The sequence below is a fragment of the Scyliorhinus torazame genome, chromosome 3 (assembly GCF_047496885.1).
Source record: "Scyliorhinus torazame isolate Kashiwa2021f chromosome 3, sScyTor2.1, whole genome shotgun sequence".
NCBI classification, from domain to species: domain Eukaryota; kingdom Metazoa; phylum Chordata; class Chondrichthyes; order Carcharhiniformes; family Scyliorhinidae; genus Scyliorhinus; species Scyliorhinus torazame.
In genome coordinates this window covers 175,280,262-175,299,276 of record NC_092709.1, presented here as the reverse complement: position 1 = coordinate 175,299,276, position 19,015 = coordinate 175,280,262, and the positions used below count along the sequence as shown (strand labels likewise).

Genomic DNA, 19,015 nt, shown 5'->3' with positions numbered 1-19,015 from the left:
GTGTACCCGAACAGGCGCCGGAGTGTGACGACAAGGGGCTTTTCACAGTAACTTCATTGCAGTGTTAATGTATGCCTACTTGTGACAATAAAGATTCCTATTATTATATAAGACCACCTGAAAACATCTGACCCAAAATAAGGTTGTGCTCTTTTTCAAGCCTAAGGATCAGCCATTAAGTCAATTACAAATGCTAATGAGGAGTCTAATGCCGGTTTTCGAATCCCTCAGAGAAATGTGGCTGCCCTGAGTGGAGTAAGAAAGAAATTGCTCCACTGTGCACTTCCAAACATGGGGAAAACAGGCTGTCTCTGTACTGTTGATCAAATCACTGAAAGAGCAGGTGACTTTTAGTGTCCAAGACTTTCCTGATAAATGAAGACAGTCATATTTCAATAAAAATAGGGAGGATGAATTTTTAATAGTGAATTGTAATTCTTGTTTCACTGTTCAAAAGATGTCAGCACTGCAACATTTCAACCAATTACCTAATAAGTGATGCAGTTAAAAAGGCATCGCGGTAGCACAGTGGTTAGCTTTGTTGCTTCACAGCACCAGGGTCCCAGGTTCGATTCCCAGCTTGGGTCACTGTATGTGCGGAATCTGCACGTTCTCCCCGTTTCTGCGTGGGTTTCCTCCGGGTGCTCCGGTTTCCTCCCACAAGTCCTGAAAGACCGTGCTTGTTAGGTGTTCTTTTATTATTTCAAATTTCTGGAAAATGTGAGTTTTTCTATTTTTTTCTTAAGTGGCAATAAATTATGAGTTCCTTTGCTACACAAAAATGTTAGTAATTATATAACTCAATCATAGTGCAGTCACCGGTTCATATTTTCTTCCTTTCTGGCACTGTTGTACTGCAACAACAGGTTTGTGACTGGTACTGCTTTAGTTTGCCGCATAGCTGAACTATATTGCTGGATCCACACTGCTCTCTGGTCGTGATGTACAGCACTCCACAAGCATAAAACAATAAATCATATTTTTGTTGTGCCAAATGCATAACTTTATTCAGAGTATCAGCTAAATCTTTAAACATAGAAAAGAGCTAACATGGTAGTTCAATCCTTGCGAATACCAAAGTTTAAAACATAAGCTAGCTCTCCAACACTGAATATGATATTCAGTAAAACCACCCAGTCAAGGTGGTCTCAGATTTATGCCAAAAAGCAAATTTATCCTCACTTTCACAATCTCACTGGTGAGTTACATTAGTTTTTGCAGAAACTATAATGTAACAGGGCAATTATTTTAGACTAGTTATATATTGTGTTGAATAATAATGTAATTGGGAAACTGTAATGCTGTTCAAAAACAGTATCCTGGGTTTCTGAGATTGTAGCTGCACCTGAAGGATACGGGCTGGAGTGCCAACATTCCATACCTTGGGTGAAATTCTCCGCAATCGGCGCGATGTCCGTCGACCGGCGCCCAAAACAGCGCAAATCAGTCCGGCATCGCGCCGCCCCAAAGGTGCGGAATCCTCTGCATCTTGAGCGGCCGAGTCCTAACCTTGAGGGGCTAGGCCCACGCCGGACTGATTTCCGCCCCGCCAGCTGGCGGGAAAGGCCTTTGGTGCCCCGCCAGCTGGCGCGGAAATGTCTTTGCCGGGCGGCGCATGCTCGGGAGCGTCAGCGGCCGCTCACAGCATCCCCGCGCATGCGCAGTGGAGGGGGTCTCTTCCGCCTCCGCCATGGTGGAGACCGTGGCAAAGGCAGAAGGAAAAGAGTGCCCCCATGGCACAGGCCCGCCCGCGGATCGGTGGGCCCCGATCGCGGGCCAGGCCACCGTGGGGGCACCCCCCCCAGGACCCCGGAGCCCGCCCGCGCCGCCTTGTCCCGCCGGTAAGAGAGGTGGTTTAATCCACGTCAGCGGGGCAGGCATTCTAGCAGCGGGACTTCGGCCCATGCGGGCCGGAGAATCGCCAGGGGGGCCCGCCAACCGGCGCGGCGCGATTCCCGTCCCCGCCGAATATCCGGTGCCGGAGAATTCGGCAACCGGCGGGGGTGGGATTCACGCCAGCCCCCGGCGATTCTCCGACCCGGCGGGGGTCGGAGAATCTCGCCCCTGATATTCTACAATGCATGTTAGCCACAAAACCTCGATGAATAAAATTTTGGGACATTACCTTAACCGTATTTAGTGATTAATCAGCTAGTACATCACAAACAATAAGCACTAAAACCATTACGTGCTTGTAGTATCCTGGAAGACTGGTGACCACAAAGTAAATCAACGAATAAACGGTTTGTCAAGGTAAGTAACTATTTACAGAGATGCTCCATGATTCCAGACTAGCAAGGAAAACTCAGACCCAGGATTTACACGTTCCGAGATTGGCCGAATGGGTCACATGACTCGAGAACTCAACTCTTAAAAGGGACATGCAACCGCATCCCTCCCCCTTTGAGTTCCTGATTAACACATTCAAATAACAATGGAACTGTTTACAACATTATACAACAAATAAACGTCAACACAGTCCCTTGTAAGAAATCAGTCCAGGGACTTGCTGATCCTTTGGGAGCATTGTAATTCATTAGTGGGTGCTCCAGCAGTAGAGGTAAATTTGGTTTGAATCTCAATGGGTTGACTCTCAACTTGTGAAGGTGCATCAGTGCCAATTACTTCTCCAGTTCCCACTGGAACATTATTTGGTTCTTCCTCAGGACAGCTTGCTGCAGCATTGCTTTCATTCATAGCAATGTAACTGATAGGTATACTCGAGGTGTACTGCCCTAGTGAATCTGTGTGTGTTTCTCTTTTCAAATGGTCCAGGTGTTTCTTCAGCTTTTTACCTTGGACATCTATTTCGTAGGACTCTGGACCTGTTCTGGCCATGATTGTTCCAGGGATCCAATTCGGACTCGCACCAAAATTCTTTACATATAACAAGTCATCCACCTCAAATGTTCTCTCAGTTTCTGTTGAGTCGTGATGTCTCTGCTGTGTGTTCTGTTTAGCCTCCACAATCCCCACCAAATTTGGAAATACCAGATCCAACCTTGTTCTAAAACATCCGTCCATTAGTAACTCGGCAGGTGTAATACCTGTGGAGGTGTTTTTTATAGGCGATCAGGAAACTGGCCAGTTTGGTTTGTAGAGAGGCAAATGATTGTTTCTTCATGGCAGCTTTTTAAATGTTTGGATGATCTCTCAGACAGTCCATTTAAAGCAGGCTGGTTGGGAGCAGTTCGAAGATGTTGAACCCCATTGGTTCTCATTAAATGCTGGAACTCAGGCCCATTATCCGAGACTAGCACATCAGGCAACACGTGGGTGGCGAATGTCTGTCACATTTTCTCTACGGTTGCTGATAAGGTCATGAACTTAATTTCATTGTCTGTCCAACCACTCGGAGTGCACATCTATTATGAGCAGGAACATGGCGCTCATGAACAGATCCCCAAACTGACATGTTGTTGCACCCATGGATGACCTGGCCATTTCCATGGGTGTATTAGGGCCGCAGATGACACGTTTTGCTGCATTTGACATTGGTCACATTGTTTGATGAGATTCTCTCTGCCAGCATCCATTATGCACCACCACACATAGCTGCGTGCAAACATCTTCATCTTTGTCATACTAGGATGCGCACAGTGTAACTCTTGTAGAAATAACTTACTCGCGGGAGTGGGACCAACCACCCTTGCTCCCCATAGTTATACGCCGTGTTTACAACTTAGCTCGTCTTTTCTTATCTGAAATGGATCTTAATTGCTCAGACCGGTTATCATAATGCCAGCCATGGGGGGCCATATGCTTAACTCGAGATAATACGGGGTCCTTCCGGGTCTAAATTGTGATCTGTTGTGCGGACACGGGTAATGTATTGAGAAAGTTTAGAGCAAGATCAATTTCCTGTGGTACTGGTGGAGGCGATATACTTTCCAATAGGGGAAGGTGGCATAAAGCGTCCACGTATGATGTGTGTATGTCCGGCCTATGCTGAAAAGGAGACTCATAGGCTGCCAATAATAGAGCCCAGCACTGGACCAAAGCTGAAGCTTTGGGAGAAATGGCCTGATCCTTCCTAAATAAGCCAAACACATGTTTGTGGTCAGTGAATACTATGAAGTGCCACCCATAAATGTATTGATGGAACTTCGTCACTTCCAAATACATCACTTCATAATCCTGGAACATACATGTTTCTATTTTTACCTTATGGCTTGTTCATCTTTTTCAATTTTAGAATAAGCTTTTTCAGCATCGGTCAGAGCCCTCAAGGCATAGGCGATAGGCCATCTTATGTGCTAAAATGGGCGGCATGGTAGCACTGTCTGCGTGGGTTTCCTCCGAGTGCTCCGGTTTCCTCCCAAAAGTCCCGAAAGACGTGCTTGTTAGATGAATTGGATATTCTGAATTCTCCCTCTGTGTACCAGAATAGGAGCCGGAATGTGGCGACTAGTGGATTTTCACAGTAACTTCATTGCAGTGTTAATGTAGGCCGACTTGTGACAATAAAGATTATCATTAATAAAACCGCTCCGATTCAATCAGGGGATGCGTCGCAGGTAAGAATTATCTCTAATGAGAAGTCAAAACTAACTAAGAATCTGGATGACTGCAAAGCTAATATAACCTGTTCAAAGGCTTCTTTCTCATGCTCTCTCCAATAATGCCCCTGGTACTTCTTGAGCAGTGTGTGTAGGGTGCCAAGTTTGTGGAAAGATTAGGAATAAATCTTCCGTAATAATACACCATTCCGAATAAAGAATTCCGTTCTGACACATTTTGGGGGACTGGTGCTTCCTTAATTACCTTTATCTTCTCCTCCATAGAGTTCAGCCCTTGGGCATCTACTCTAAATCCCAAGTACATCACTTCATAATCCTGGAACATACACGTTTCTATTTTTAGCCTTATTCCAGCCTTCTTAAATATTTTTAAAACTTCTTGAGATTTGCTAGGTGCTCCTCTTCGGACGCTCCTGTAATCAGCACATCATCTGGATAAACAACCACCTCAGGTAGGTCCTGTATTAAGCTTTCCCTCATGCGGTAGAAAACCGCACACGCTAATGAGACTCTGAAAGGTAGCCTGCCATAACGGTAAAAGCCTTTGTGGGTATTTCTCATAACAAATTCTCAGATGCCTCGTCTAATTCTAATTGTTGGTACACATGGTTCATATCAAGTTTAGTGTAAGTTAAGCCTCCTGCTAATTTCACGTTTAAAATCTCCAGTTCTTGTATTGGGTATCGGTCATATTTTGCTGTCTGATTCACGATTGATTTATAGTCCCCACATATTCTGATGGCTCGATCTGATTTAAGCACTGACACAATGAGAGTTTCCCACTCTGAAAACTGTACAGGCCCGGTCCATTGGAGGATCTGGCCTAGGAGTTAATAGTGGGGAACACAGAAATGGTGGAGACGCTAAATCAATATTGTCACTGGACTAGTAAACCAGAGATCCGGAGTACTGCTCTGGGGACCCAGGTTCAAATCCCGCCACTGCAGATGGTGAAATTTGAATTCAATAAAATATCTGGAATCAAGTCTAATGATGACCATGAAACCATTATTGATTGTCGTAAAAACCCATCTGGTTCACTAATGTCCTTCAGGGAAGAGAATCTGTCATTATTATCTGGTCTGGCCTACATGCAATTCCAGACCCACAGCTATGTGGTTGACTATTAACTGCCCCGTCAAGAGCAACTAGGGATGGACAATAAATGCTGACACAGCCTGCGATGCCCATGTCCCATGAACAAATAAAACAAAAAGTTGGTGGTGGAGGCAGAGACCCTAAACTCTTTTAGAAAGTACCTGGATCTGGGGACTTCCGGTGGCGGCTATGAAGGAGTAAGTTGCATACTTGGTGGCTCCCGCTCTGGCTGGGCTTTTGGACCTTTTTCCCTGACTCTTTCGTGGCTTTGAGTTTTGGTTTTGAAAGTGTGGACATTTAGGCACTGGATCCACACAGTGGTGCATGGAACGGAGAACCCCAAGGGACCATAAAGGAAGAAATAGAAAGATAAGGAAGGGCTGGGTAGAGGTGACTGCTGAAGATAACATGGCCGATGTTCGGACCTCTGCTGCGACGGCACAGCCATCGAAGGAGGAGCTGATGCAGGTCATCCAAGAGGGCTTTGCCAGACAGAAACGAGATTGTCTCGACCCAATAAAGAAGTCGATCTATCGGCTGGAACGCAGGCTGGATGCCCAGGATCGGACGATCCAGAAGTTGAAAGCAGGTCGGGGGTGGGGGCTACCTGGAGGCGGGTAGATGGAGGCGCGGCACATGGGCGGGGGGGGGGCGCGGGCCCAGGAAGGGGGATGGCTGATCAGCGGGGATGGCTCGGTGCCCCCCAACCAGGCTGATCACCTGGAATGTTAGAGGGTTGAATGGGCCTGTAAAGAGGGCCTGTGTGTTTGTGCACCTGAGGGCTCTGAAGGCGGACCTGGTGATGTTGCAAGAGACACACCTGAAAGTAGCGGATCAAGTTAGGCTGAGGAAGGGTTGGGTCAGTCAGGTCTTCCATTTGGGGCTGGATACCAAGACGAGAGGTGTGGCGATTTTAATTAATAAGCGGGTGCAATTCCAGGTGGGTTGTAAAGTCTCGGATGGGGGTGGCCGTTATGTCATGGTGAGCGGTAAGCTGGAGAGGAGGAAGGTGGTATTGGTTAACGTGTATGTGCCGAATTGGGACGATGTTGAATTCATTAAGAGGGTGCTGGGGAAGATACCGGATCTGGACTCGCACAAGCTGGTGATGGGAGGAGATTTTAATACGGTTATCGGCCCCGGCCTGGACCAGTCGTGCTCGAGAAGAGGGACGGTGCCAGCGATGGCAAAGGCGCTGATAGGCTTCATGGAGCAGATGGGAGGAGTCGACCCATGGAGGTTTAGGCAGCCGACGATTAGGGAGATCTCTTTCTACTCGCATGTACATAAAGTTGGTTGAGCAGATGAGGAGCGAGTTTCGGAGATGGGATGCGCTTCCGCTGTTACTTCCGGGGAGGGTGCAGACGGTTAAGCTGACGGTATTGCCGAGATTTTTATTTGTGTTCCAATGCCTCCCGATTTTCATCCCGCGGTCCTTTTTTAAGAGGATCACAAAATCATTTTGGGCTTTGTTTGGGCGGATAAGTCCCCTGGGGTGAAAAAGGTGATGCTCGAGAGGAATCGGGGGGAGGGGGGGCTTGCCCTGCCAAATTTTAATAATTATCCGGGCGGCCAATTTTGCGATGGTAAGGAAGTGGGTGGTGGGGACGGGGGCGGTTTGGAACGGATGGAGGCAGCTCCATGCAGGGGCACCAGCTTGAGGGCGCTGATAACGGCACCTTTGCCGTTCCCGCCAGCGAGATATTCCACAAGTCCCGTGGTGGTGGCAGCCCTGAGCATCTGGGTGCATCGGTTTGGTGCCCAATATGTGACAATCATCGGTTTACTCCGGGGAACTTAGATGGGGGGTTTCGGGTATGGCAAAGGGCGGGAATTGAGAAGATGGGGAGCTGTTTCTGGAAGGGAGCATCCCTAGCTTAAGGGCGCTGGAGGAGAAGTTCGGGCTGGAAGCAGGGAATGACTTCAGATATTTACAGGTGCGGGACTTTCTGCGCAGGCAGGTATCATCCTTCCCACTCTTGCCACTAAGATGGATTCAAGATAGGGTAGTGTCTAGGGGCTGGGTGGGGGAGGGGAGCGTCTCGGACATCTACAAAGAATTAATGGGGGCGGAGGAGATGCATATAGAGAAGCTGAAGCGTAAGTGGGAGGAGGAACTGCAGGATGAGATGGAGTACGGCCTACAGGCGGAGGTGTTGAGCAGGTTCAACGCGGCCGCTACATGCTTAGCTTGATCCAATTTAAGGTGGTGCACCGGCCGCACATGACAGTGGCCAGGATGAGCAGATTTTTTGGAGTGGAAGATAAGTGTGTCAGAGGTGCAGGTGGACCAGCGAACCATGTCCACATGTTCTGGGCATGCCCAAAACTTAGGCGTTTACTGGCAGGGGTTTGCGGATGTCATGTCCAGTGTATTGAAGACAAGGGTGAAAATGAGTTCAGGGGTAGCGATTTTTGGGGTGTTGGAAGACCCGGGTGTCCAGGAGGAGAAAGAGGCAGATGTTCTGGCCTTTGCCTCCTTGGTAGCCCGCCGACGGATATTACTGGCTTGGAGGGATTCTAGGCCTCCGAAGCCGGAGGCCTGGTTAACCGACATGGTGAGCTTTCTCGGCCTGGAAAAGATCAAGTTTGCCTTGAGAGGGTCGGTGTCAGGGTTGTCCCGGAGTAGGGGGTTAAATAGGCGGGCCTTGGAGGGACGGATGTCGGCGGCTGCATTTTTTTTTACTGTGGTTGTTTGTAATGCCAAAAATACCTCATTAAAAAAATTTTTTTTTTAAAAGTACCTGGATCTGCACGTTAAGTGCTATAAGCTGCAGGACTATGGACCAGGTGCGGGAAGGTGGGATTAGTAAGGGCAATTGGGTGTCCTCGGGCTGGCAAGATGGGCTGAATGGCCTCCTTCTGTGCTGTAACTTTTCAATAATTCCATGATTTTATAAAGGGGCATGCTACCACGGTGCTGCACACCTCCCCATTTTGCAAATCATTGGCATAATTACTATATGTTAATTTTACAATCAGTTTGAAACACTGAGTCCGCCTTTGAGCTAATTTTAGTTTTACCAAATTACAGGTTGACTCGCTTCAGATTTAACTTCATCGGTTGCTTTGCATATAACTTCAATGTAAAAATATGCACAGAAAAATTGTCTTACACAGGAAATAAATTTAAACACTATTAAATATACTTTAACTTCATTTGAAAATAAAAAGGAGTCCATAATTCATTTGAAATAAAATATTTAGAACATTTGCATTACTTGTAACTTCATACCGATAAATAATTCAATATTAAATTCAGAACCGTGACTTCATTTTGTAGAATTGAAATCCTACCTAAATGAAACACGAGAAAGTTGAAAATCAATCTCTAATACAGAATGAACCTGAATTATTATTGTACAACTGCACAACATTCATAAAACCAAGGAAATGTTTTCCTATAAATCAAAACAAGATAAATCTTTTGGTATTATATTGACTTCACTGATCCAGATCAAACACAGACTACATCGATATCTATCTTGTAGACTTAACATATACCTCGGTACAAAATATTATTAATGAGTTTGTTGAAGGCTCTGACAATTCTGCCTCCCCCTATAGCAAGCATCTAACCTGCACTTACTGCACCCCTCATGGCACAAGTATGATCAAGAACTCAACATATTCTGACATACAACTTGTGCAATAATCTTGCTTTTTTAAATTTTATTTTCTAGCTGTGCCTTCTTTTTCTTCGTTTCTGTACCTTATTACTCATTTTTCCCATCCCACAGATCCTATCTGTGCATCTGTGTATCTCTTTTTGCATTGACTTTTTGAATACCCCTAATATTGCAAGATGGCAAAGTAATTGCAGATGAGATAGGATTCTCAAACCATCTTCAGATGATGTCTCTTTTCTGTCTCATTGATCAGATGTGAACATAATACTCAAGATAGTGTCGTACCAGAGTACTTTATAATTTCATTGAAATATATCTGAACTTAACATTTTACTGTTTTAGCTATATAATTTACAACATTCTCTTGGATTTGATGATTGGCTTGCCTCATGTTAGTTGGACTCCTAGGTCTCTTTAACTGCATCCTAAACTATTTCAACAGAACTCTGAGTATATTTGTCATCTATTTTTCCCACCTATAAACGTGTGCATATTATACTTTTTTATCTCCTGTTGTTCTGAACGATTGCACATTTTATTCTAGTCGTTTGGGTTCTCAGCTCTGATTTCACATTTCTCATAACATTGTAAACTTCACCTTTGTCTCAGCTCATTTGCTAAAATCCTCAATCCCTAACATTTAAACTTGGCTGTACTAATGCACGACTAGCTGGTCTCCTACATTCAACCCTCTGTAAACTTGAGGTCATCCAAAATTCTGCTGCCCATGCACCCATCACTCCTGCGCCTGCTGACCTTCATTGACACCCAGTCAAGCAACATCTTGATTTTAAAATTTTCATCCTGGTTTTCAAATCGCCCCATGGCCTCAAACTTCAATCTTGTCTGCACCACTTTAATCCTGGCCTCTTGAGCATCTCATTTTAATCACCCCATTTTTGGTGCCCACACCCAAATTTAGCTGAACACTAAGCTCTGAAGTTCTCTCCCTTTACCTCTCCTCTCCTCTACCTTGCTTGTTTCTTTTCAGGCACTCCTCAAAATCTCTCTATTTGACCAAGCCTTTGGTCTAAGGCCCTAATATTTCCTTATGTGGCTTGGTGTCACATTTTGTTTTATAATGCTCCTGCGAAGCACCTTGGCGCTTTAAAGTGCGAATTAAATACAAGTTGTCATTGTGGTTCAAGCAACAATGGAATAAACAAAATATTTGACTGGAACAAAAGATCATCTGGTATATATTTTCTTCTTTATTTGAGTGTATTACAAATGGTTTCTATCTTTGGCCAACATTAATAAAGTGCAGTGAACCATATTGCAGAACATCCATGGGTTGAAGGAAGCAGTAGGAGGGAGTTCCAAGTAAATCAATTAGTGATTCGGTCACACCAAATTTGGGATTTGAAAGCACGTGGACTGCAAGAAGAATAGACGATTGAGAGGTACTGTTTCAGGGTCCTGGGAAAGAATGAGTGAGGATAGGAACAATGCAACAAATCTCAGTTTCATACTTACTGTCTATATAGATGAAGAAAAGATTTTCAGTGGATCTCTGACAAACATTTTCCAAAGATGACTTCAACAATAAGTTATGATGAGATTTCATCAAGGCTAAGCTATATGAACATGATAAACACAAATCATGACTACACAAAGTGATGTTTAAATGACCCACACTTATCACAACCAACATTATGTGAATGCTAACAGAAAAACAATTCTGTCCAGTTTCTTACTATGACTTCAAAATGACACAATATTCATCGAACACTCATTCTTGTCGAAAGGAATTGTCTGGTATAAATTCACCTTTTCATTCTTGCTTTAGGATTTTGTTTTGTATGGCAACACAACAGTTTTTTGTCACAATGCATTACAATCATCATTTTCAGTATATAAGGGCAACCATTAAATGTATTCCAGAAAATTAAATCTTGATTAAACCTTATTTGATGGAACAAAAATGGATTGTATCCACTCATTACAACAAATGCCACAGTAAACATGCTGAGGTTTAAATGCATGAATGTGATGTGTGTCCCTACTATACAAGAAAACGGGTTGAAACATGACTAACATGCAAGCTAGAGTCAGGCTAACGGTCATCATTAACAAGGGTCATACATTTCACATTCCTCTTATAAACTTATGTATTGTTACTTGATAGTTTGTTTCTGATGCTCACCATGACGCAGCATAATGTTATATGTTTACTACGGTATTGATATCTGATGAAAGCAAAGAGTGCACATGATGGCGCTGATTTGGTTACTAATCTTAATTTACAGGCTCAGGCACAGCAGAGGTATCAAACTAACATCACTGTATTTTTTATCATAACATCATGGAATCCCGACAGTCCAGAAGGCGGATATTTGGCCCATCAAGTCTGCACTGACCCTTCAAAAGTACACCCCACCTAGTGAATCTGCCTGAATTTTGTTTCAAAGCAATGTGTAATTTTAAGTTCCTTATTTTGATCCAAACTGACAACGTATCCTGCTGTCAAGCAACATCTGGCCTAGGTTCTTCATATAACAACAACATGTATTTATATAGCAGCTTTAACATAATGAAATGTCCCAAGGCGCTTCTCACAGGGGCATTTTAAAACAAAGTTTGTTACCGAGCCACACAAGATGTTTAGGGCAAATGACCAAAAGCTAGATCAAAAGCTGGAGAGTATTAAAAAAAGAAAATGAGAAGAAGATGTGTAGAGAGAGAATTCAAGAGCTTGTGGGCCTAGGCAATTGAAGGCACAGCCACCAATGTTAGAGCAATTAGAATTGGAATCACGTGAGGACAGTATAGATATCTCTGAGAGATGTGCTCCTGAATTTCACTCTCCCCTACCGGTGGATTTTAGGCTGGGGGGGGCCTGAAATACCATGAAAGAGTTACTTGCTGGGTTCCCGCCCACTCAACCTCTCATCGATTTTTTTTCAGAGATTTTACAATGGGGCAGACAAGGACTTAGACAACAGCCCGCCCTTATCAGAAGTGAGGCCTTTAAGTGGCCAATTATTTACCACTTAATGTGGCGTTTCCCAACCAGCCTCAATTTCTAGGCTGGCGGGAGGATTTCTCAGGTGTGGGGGAAGCCTCAAAATGATTCGGATTAGGCCTCAGCCTAGAAGCAGAGGGAGGGGAGGGGAGGGGAGGGGGGGGGGGGATGCACTTCCATTAGAAGCCTCCTTCTAACTATGGTCGCCACCTACGCTCCAACACCCACCGGGCCCTCCCCCCAACACCCCAATCTCTCACTATCCGCTCTGCCAGGCCTTCCTTACCCTGCAACCCTGAAAACTCAGCTTTCTATGTGCTTCCAGGATTAGGTTCCGTGGACTTCATGAACTTCCATTTCTGTTCACTACAGCTTCAGTCACTGCAGGGACTAGAGAGCAATTAGAATTAGGATTGCACAATAGGACAAGAAGGGACTTCCTCACATGTGAGAGGCGGAAATCATGCCGGCAGCCGGTCAATATTCATTCAAGTAGGAATTAGCTGCGAGGAAGGCAGGGACTCTTCGATTGGTGAACCACTGTGACAAAGAGTAAAAAACACAGAAGGAAAAAGAGAAGGCAAGCATTGCAGCAGCAGAAGTACAACAAATATAGGTAGAGCTCATGAACAACAAAAAATTAAATGGCACTAAAGAAAGGGAGGAAATAGAGCATTGAGGAATTGTTATGGAGAAGGAAGGCAAAAAACACAGAACAGGAAAAATTGACAAGTCAGAAAAAATTAGGAAAACAAAAAGTGAGAGACAAATAAAGCATGAAAGACATGGGGCGAAATTCTCCGGTATCGGCGCGATGTCCGCCGACTGGCGCCAAAAACGGCGCAAATCATTTGGGCATCGCGCCGCCACAAAGGTGCGGAATCCTCCGCATCTTAGGGGGCCGAGCCCTAACCTTGAGGGGCTAGGCCCGCGCCGGACTGATTTCCGCCCCGCCAGCTGGCGGAAGTGCCCCGCCAGCTGGCGGAAGTGCCCCACCAGCTGGCGCGGAAATTACATTGCCGGGCGACGCATGCGCGGGAGCGTTAGCGGCCGCTCACGGCATCCCCGCGCATGCGCTGTGGAGGGAGTCTCTTCCGCCTCCGCTATGGTGGAGACCGTGGCGAAGGCGGAAGGAAAAGAGTGCCCCCACGGCACAGGCCCGCCCGCGCCACCTTGTCCCACCGGTAAGGTAGGTGGTTTAATCCATGCCGGCGGGACAGGCATCCTAGCAGCGGGACATCCGCCCATCCGGGCCGGAGAATCGCGGGGGGGGGGGGGGGGCTTGCCAACCGGCGCGGCGCGATTCCCGCCCCCGCCAAATCTCAGGTGCCGGAGAATTCGGCAACCGGCGGGGGTGGGATTCACGCCAGCCCCCGGCGATTCTCCGGCGGGGGGGGGTCGGAGAATCTCGCCCATGGAGACAACAAACTGAAAACAAAACTGCAGGGGAGGGGGGAGTGGAAATTTGGCAATGTTTGCAATCAAATAACTAAACGAGCAATCTTTTGAAAATGCCAGTATCCACACGAATACTTCAGGCAAAGTAACTTTTGGCATTCCTTTGAAGCTTGTGAAAGCAAGGTCCGGATCACTGAGGCCAAGCATTAACTTCACAATTAGAGTCATTTGCAAATGTCTTGGAAATATTTCACTCCCAAACTACAGTCGTTTGAGGTCTTTTGTGTCAGAAAGATGACTCATTTCCACACATGCTAATTAAAAGCTTCAAAAGTATCTGAGTTCTTGTGACTCACAAACCATTTTGAAACCTATAATCAAAATAAGGATTAGCTATCAGTTAAAGGTCCACTGTAATCAGAGATTTTTAGTCAAAATACTTAAATTTCCTGCATTCATCCATGGAGATGCCAGGGGGGAAAGGAATCCAAAATATTGTCAAAGATCATCCAATAGATTTAATGAGCACTAACTTACAATTATATCAAAAATCACAGCAGGTTCTTTTGTAGATACTCATGATACTGTCTGAACATTACTCTCAAACAGAAATTCCTAATGTAAACATTTTTGTTGCATTCAGTTTATAATTATACATTTGTCTTAAAAAAGTATTAATTAAGTTTACAACACGAGTAAATAACATTGATTCTTGCTGCTCTTCCCATGCCTAGTGGTGCACAAGGCAGACTTTCACCTGTTCCCATGACTAGTTTTTCCTGGAACAGATCACTAGCCTGTCGCCAGAGGCTTATAGCTTGAGGGGTACCACTCCTTATCAAGCATGGCTGACCAGATTTTCTACCTCTCTTACTTTCTGCCACTGGTATATGGTGGAAGGATTTTGCAGGTTGATATTCCACCTGTTTGGCCATGTTATGAACGCACCTTCCTTGACCATCATATCCTGGGCTCAGACTCAAAACCAGAGCTTCTGGCTCAGAAGCATGGACGCGACACCACAAGACCTCCAATAGATAACATGGAAGTACATAATTTAAATGTACAAACTACATTTTTAGCCTAATAGTGTAAAATGATAGTGGCTGCTATAAGCATCAGCTTAATATTTAATGAATCTTGCTACTAAAGTTTCAACCTCAGTTATGTGCAAAAAAGAAAATGTGTGATTTAAGGACAAATTGCTTGCCTTCTCCAGTTTTTGCATGTTTTTATAATAATAAATATGTATAATGCTAGTTGGGACAATTTCTTGGTTTTCTAACAGACTATCAAGCACTCAAAATAATGTTGCTGTGCACAATGGTTCAGCTACAACAGCCAAAGTATATGAACCTTACTTTTGTCAATAAAATTATTCACAACTTGTATTCAGGGGGAGGGAAAGGAATTTTTCTTAACTTCAGAGCCCAAATTTAAATTTTTAATATTGGACACATTCTTCATTAGAAAAATACAGATGCAAATGTACTGTGAAGGAAATAACTTACCCCAATGTAAGGCATTATTAATCATCTTTTGTGATAGTTTCCTAAGTTACACCTCTACCACAAGGTTAAACTATCATAGAATTTACAGTGCAGAAGGAGGCCATTCGGCCCGTCGAGTCTGCACCGGCTCTTGGAAAGAGCACCCTACCCAAGGTCAACGCTTCCGCCCTATCCCCATAACCCAGCAACCCCACCCAACACTAAGGGCAATTTTGGACACTAAGGGCAATTTATCACGGCCAATCCACCTAACCTGCATATCTTTGGACTGTGGGAGGAAACCGGAGCACCCGGAGGAAACCCACGCACACACGGGGAGGATGTGCAGACTCCGCACAGACAGTGACCCAAGCCGGAATCGAACCTGGGACCCTGGAGCTGTGAAGCAATTGTGCTATCCACAATGCTACCGTGCTGCCCAAATTATGCACCATATTGATTATCATTACACCAACTCACAAGCAAGAAAGAATTTAAAGGATGATTGCTGGCCTCTGATTGCAAGTAAATTTCTATTCATTCCTACTCCCCAGTGTACTAAATTATGCACCATATTTTTGTAGAAATGTGATGATTATCTGCTCCTGACTACAAAACGAATAGATGTAAGTTTGGGGGCCGGTTTAGCTCAGTTGGCTGGATGCAGAGCAAGGCCAACCGTGCGGGTTAAATTTCTGTACCAGCTGAGGTTATTTATGAAAGCCAGCCTTCTCAACTTTGCCCCTCACCCGAGGTGTGGTGATTCTCAGGTTAAATCACCACCAGTCAGCTCATCCCCTCAAAGGGGAAAGCAGCTTATGGTCATCTGGAACTATGGTGACTTTACTTTAGATGCAAGTTTACTTTGAGTGGAGAATGGATTAGAAGAAGCTAATGCTCACTAGTCCTGTATCACAAAGCAAAGATTGAAGCCTGTTTGAATATATTTCACAATTGTCACATTTTTTCTGATGTTTTTCCAAATTGCCTTCGCCCATGTTTTTAGCAAAATTAACCATGACAATACTTTTGTGTTGCAAATAATATATTGCCCCAAGAGTTATGGAGCAATCTTCACAATAACACTTGATGCAATCGCTTCAGGCTTTATTCAGTCACTTCTAAAATCCTTGAACTGGGAGCCTAAATTAACAGTCATGTATAAATATATATGTGGTTTATATATTTGACTCTTGCTGGGCTTTATTTCTCAAACGATGGATTAATTTACCACTGCACTACCAATTAATTCCGAACACGCTATTGCTATGGTTTTTAAAATCTAAATTAGGTAAGCTTATTAAAAGCATGACCTCACCCAAACATGTTGGTTCAGTGCCAGTGTACAATGCTTGCTAAACCGATGACATCATAATATAAGTCATTCCATTCATTGCTCAATAATGTCACAGCAAGTCCTTCACTGCCACTAAGCAAATAATACCAAGCACTGTTTAACTTAAAATTGTCTTTCAATTAATTCAGTAATTCTTTGAGGTATTTGAATTCAACATCAATAGCAAACTGCATGAACCAATGCCTATCAAAGCTTCAAATAATTAACAACTTGGATAAAATTGAAAGCAAAATGCTCAATTTCCTTCTGGCAACTTGAAAGTTTACAGATGGGAAGGAGTAGAACAAGGTGCAACAAAGTTACTGATACTTAAGAGTCACCTCTATCATGAGTTGCTCCAATGTTTTACTTATTTTGCAAAGATTCCAAAAATGATCAACTACTCCGAAGGAGTAACAGGCAATTTATTCGATTTTTAACTAAAACTGTAAATATTTGATCTGTTTTCATCCTCAGACGTCACAGATTTGACCCATCGTGTCAATGCCGATCAAAGGTCAATCTACACTAATCCCATTTTCCAGTGCTTGGCCCATAGCCCAGCAGGTTGTGGCAGCGCAAGTGAATACCTAATGATGTCTTAAATGTTACAAGACTTTCTGACTCAACCACCTTTTAAGGCCATGATGTGGAGATGCTGGTGTTGGACTGGGGTGAGCACAGTAAGAAGTCTTACAACACCAGGTTAAAGTCCAACAGGTTTGTTTCGAATCACTAGCTTTCGGATCACAGCTCCTTCCTCAGGTGAATGCCTTTTAAGTCAGTGAGTTCAAGGCTCCAACCACCCTCAGAGTGAAAAGGTTTGTCCGCAGCTCCCCTCTTAGCCTTCCACCTCTCACCGGAAATCTATGCTCCCTGGTTATTGACCACTCTACTAAAGAAAAACGTGCCTTCCTATCTATCCTATCTTTGTCCCGCATAATCTTTTTCTTTTTTTAAATAAATTTAGAGTACCCAATTCGTTTTTTCCAATTAAGGGGCAATTTAGCATGCTCAATCCACCTATCTTGCACATCTTTGGGTTGTGGGGGCGAAACCCACGCAAACAGGGGGAGAATGTGCAAACTCCACACGGACAGGGACCCAGAGCCGGGATCGAACCTGGGACCTCGGCGCCGTGAGACTGCAGTGCTACCACTGCACCACTGTGCTGCCCTGCCCTGCATAATCTTACACACCTCTATCAGGTCCACTCTCAACCTTCGCTGCTCCATGGAAAACAGCTCAGCCTATTCATTTTTTCCTCATAGCTGAGACAGCAACCTAGTGACTCTCCTCTGCACCCTCTGTAGTACAATCACATCCTCCCTCTAATGTGGTGACTAGAACTGCACGGAGTACTCCAGTTGTGGCCTAACGAGCATTTTATACAGTTCCAGCATGAACTCTCTGCTCTTGTATTCAACGTCGCGGCTAATAAAGACAATTATCTCACATGTTTTCTTAACCGCCTTATCTACCTACGCTGCCACCTTCAGGAAACAGTGGATAGGCACTCATAGGTCCCTCTGATCTTCAGTACTATCCAGGGTCCTAACATTCATAATATAAGCTTTGCTTTGTTAACCCTTCCTAAATGCATTAGCTCACATTTTTCGGGGTTGAATTCCATTTGCAACTGCTCTGGTGGTAATCATGATCAGGAAACTACTGGATTGTTGTCAAAACCTATATGGTTCGATAATGCTCTTTAGGAAAGAAAATTCACTGTTCTTATCTGGTCTGGCCTCCGTGATTTTTAACGGTCCTCTAAAATGGCCTATCAAACCACTAAGTTAGAAGCCAACTCACCACCACCTTCTCAAGGGCAACTGGAGAGGGGCAACAAGTACTGGCCTTGTCAGCGAGGCTCACATCCCATGAAACAATGCAATAAATATAATTAGCCAGAAAGACAGAAAGGAAGAGGAAGTGAAATTTTGAGAGCTTGTGTTGGGGAAATAGAGAATTGTGTAAGGGCAAAGAGTTTCGGGAGTATCCCAAAGGCAAAGGAGGTTAGAAGAATCTCAGAAACACAGTGGGTACCTAAAGAAACATGAAGCTACATGGAGCAAGGACCACCCCTGAAATTTGATTCAGATGGGAAGAGATTATGGAAAGTTGAAATAAGCATGATGTAGAACAGCCTGTCCACATTGCTTTCTAAATTATGAAAAACCATCAGGAAACCCCTGTGCTAAGTAACTATTAATTTGAAAGAGTAATAATCCCTGACTAAGAGAAGCTAATATTAATAATCTTGTAAATAATTATTTGATTTGTTTTTGTCTGTACTCAGAGGTGTGTGTATATCTGGAAGGGGGTGATGGTCAGACATAGAAATAGAGGATGAGTGTGAGTGATCAAGGCAACATACTCTTTAATTTGAGTATAAATTAACAAATTGGTTCCATTCATCCACAATCTGTCTTACAGAATTTTGCTCTTGTATTACCCCATATATGTGTGAACACAAGTGAGATGAAGCCAAAGAGAAAAAGCGTGAATGGTCATAGAAGCCGAACTAGAGTAATGGCCAAATAATAGAGAGGTGCAGAAGATGCTGTACGTTCTTACTT

At 44.2% G+C, this 19,015-nt stretch overlaps 1 protein-coding gene across 8 annotated transcripts in view; it reads right to left on the bottom strand.

The window, feature by feature from the left end:
• pcdh7b (protocadherin 7b) overlaps positions 1–19,015 on the bottom strand; it is a 612,544-nt gene that overhangs the window by 581,674 nt on the left and 11,855 nt on the right. The window contains exon 2 of one of the 8 annotated variants that reach the window (XM_072496543.1): positions 10,453–10,824. The exons of the other annotated variants lie outside the window; for them this stretch is intronic. Coding sequence (XP_072352644.1) covers positions 10,798–10,824 — 27 coding nt within the window. The 3' untranslated portion in view covers positions 10,453–10,797. Of the gene's footprint in view, positions 1–10,452; positions 10,825–19,015 lie in introns of those variants that run through there. 8 annotated transcript variants of the gene reach the window in all.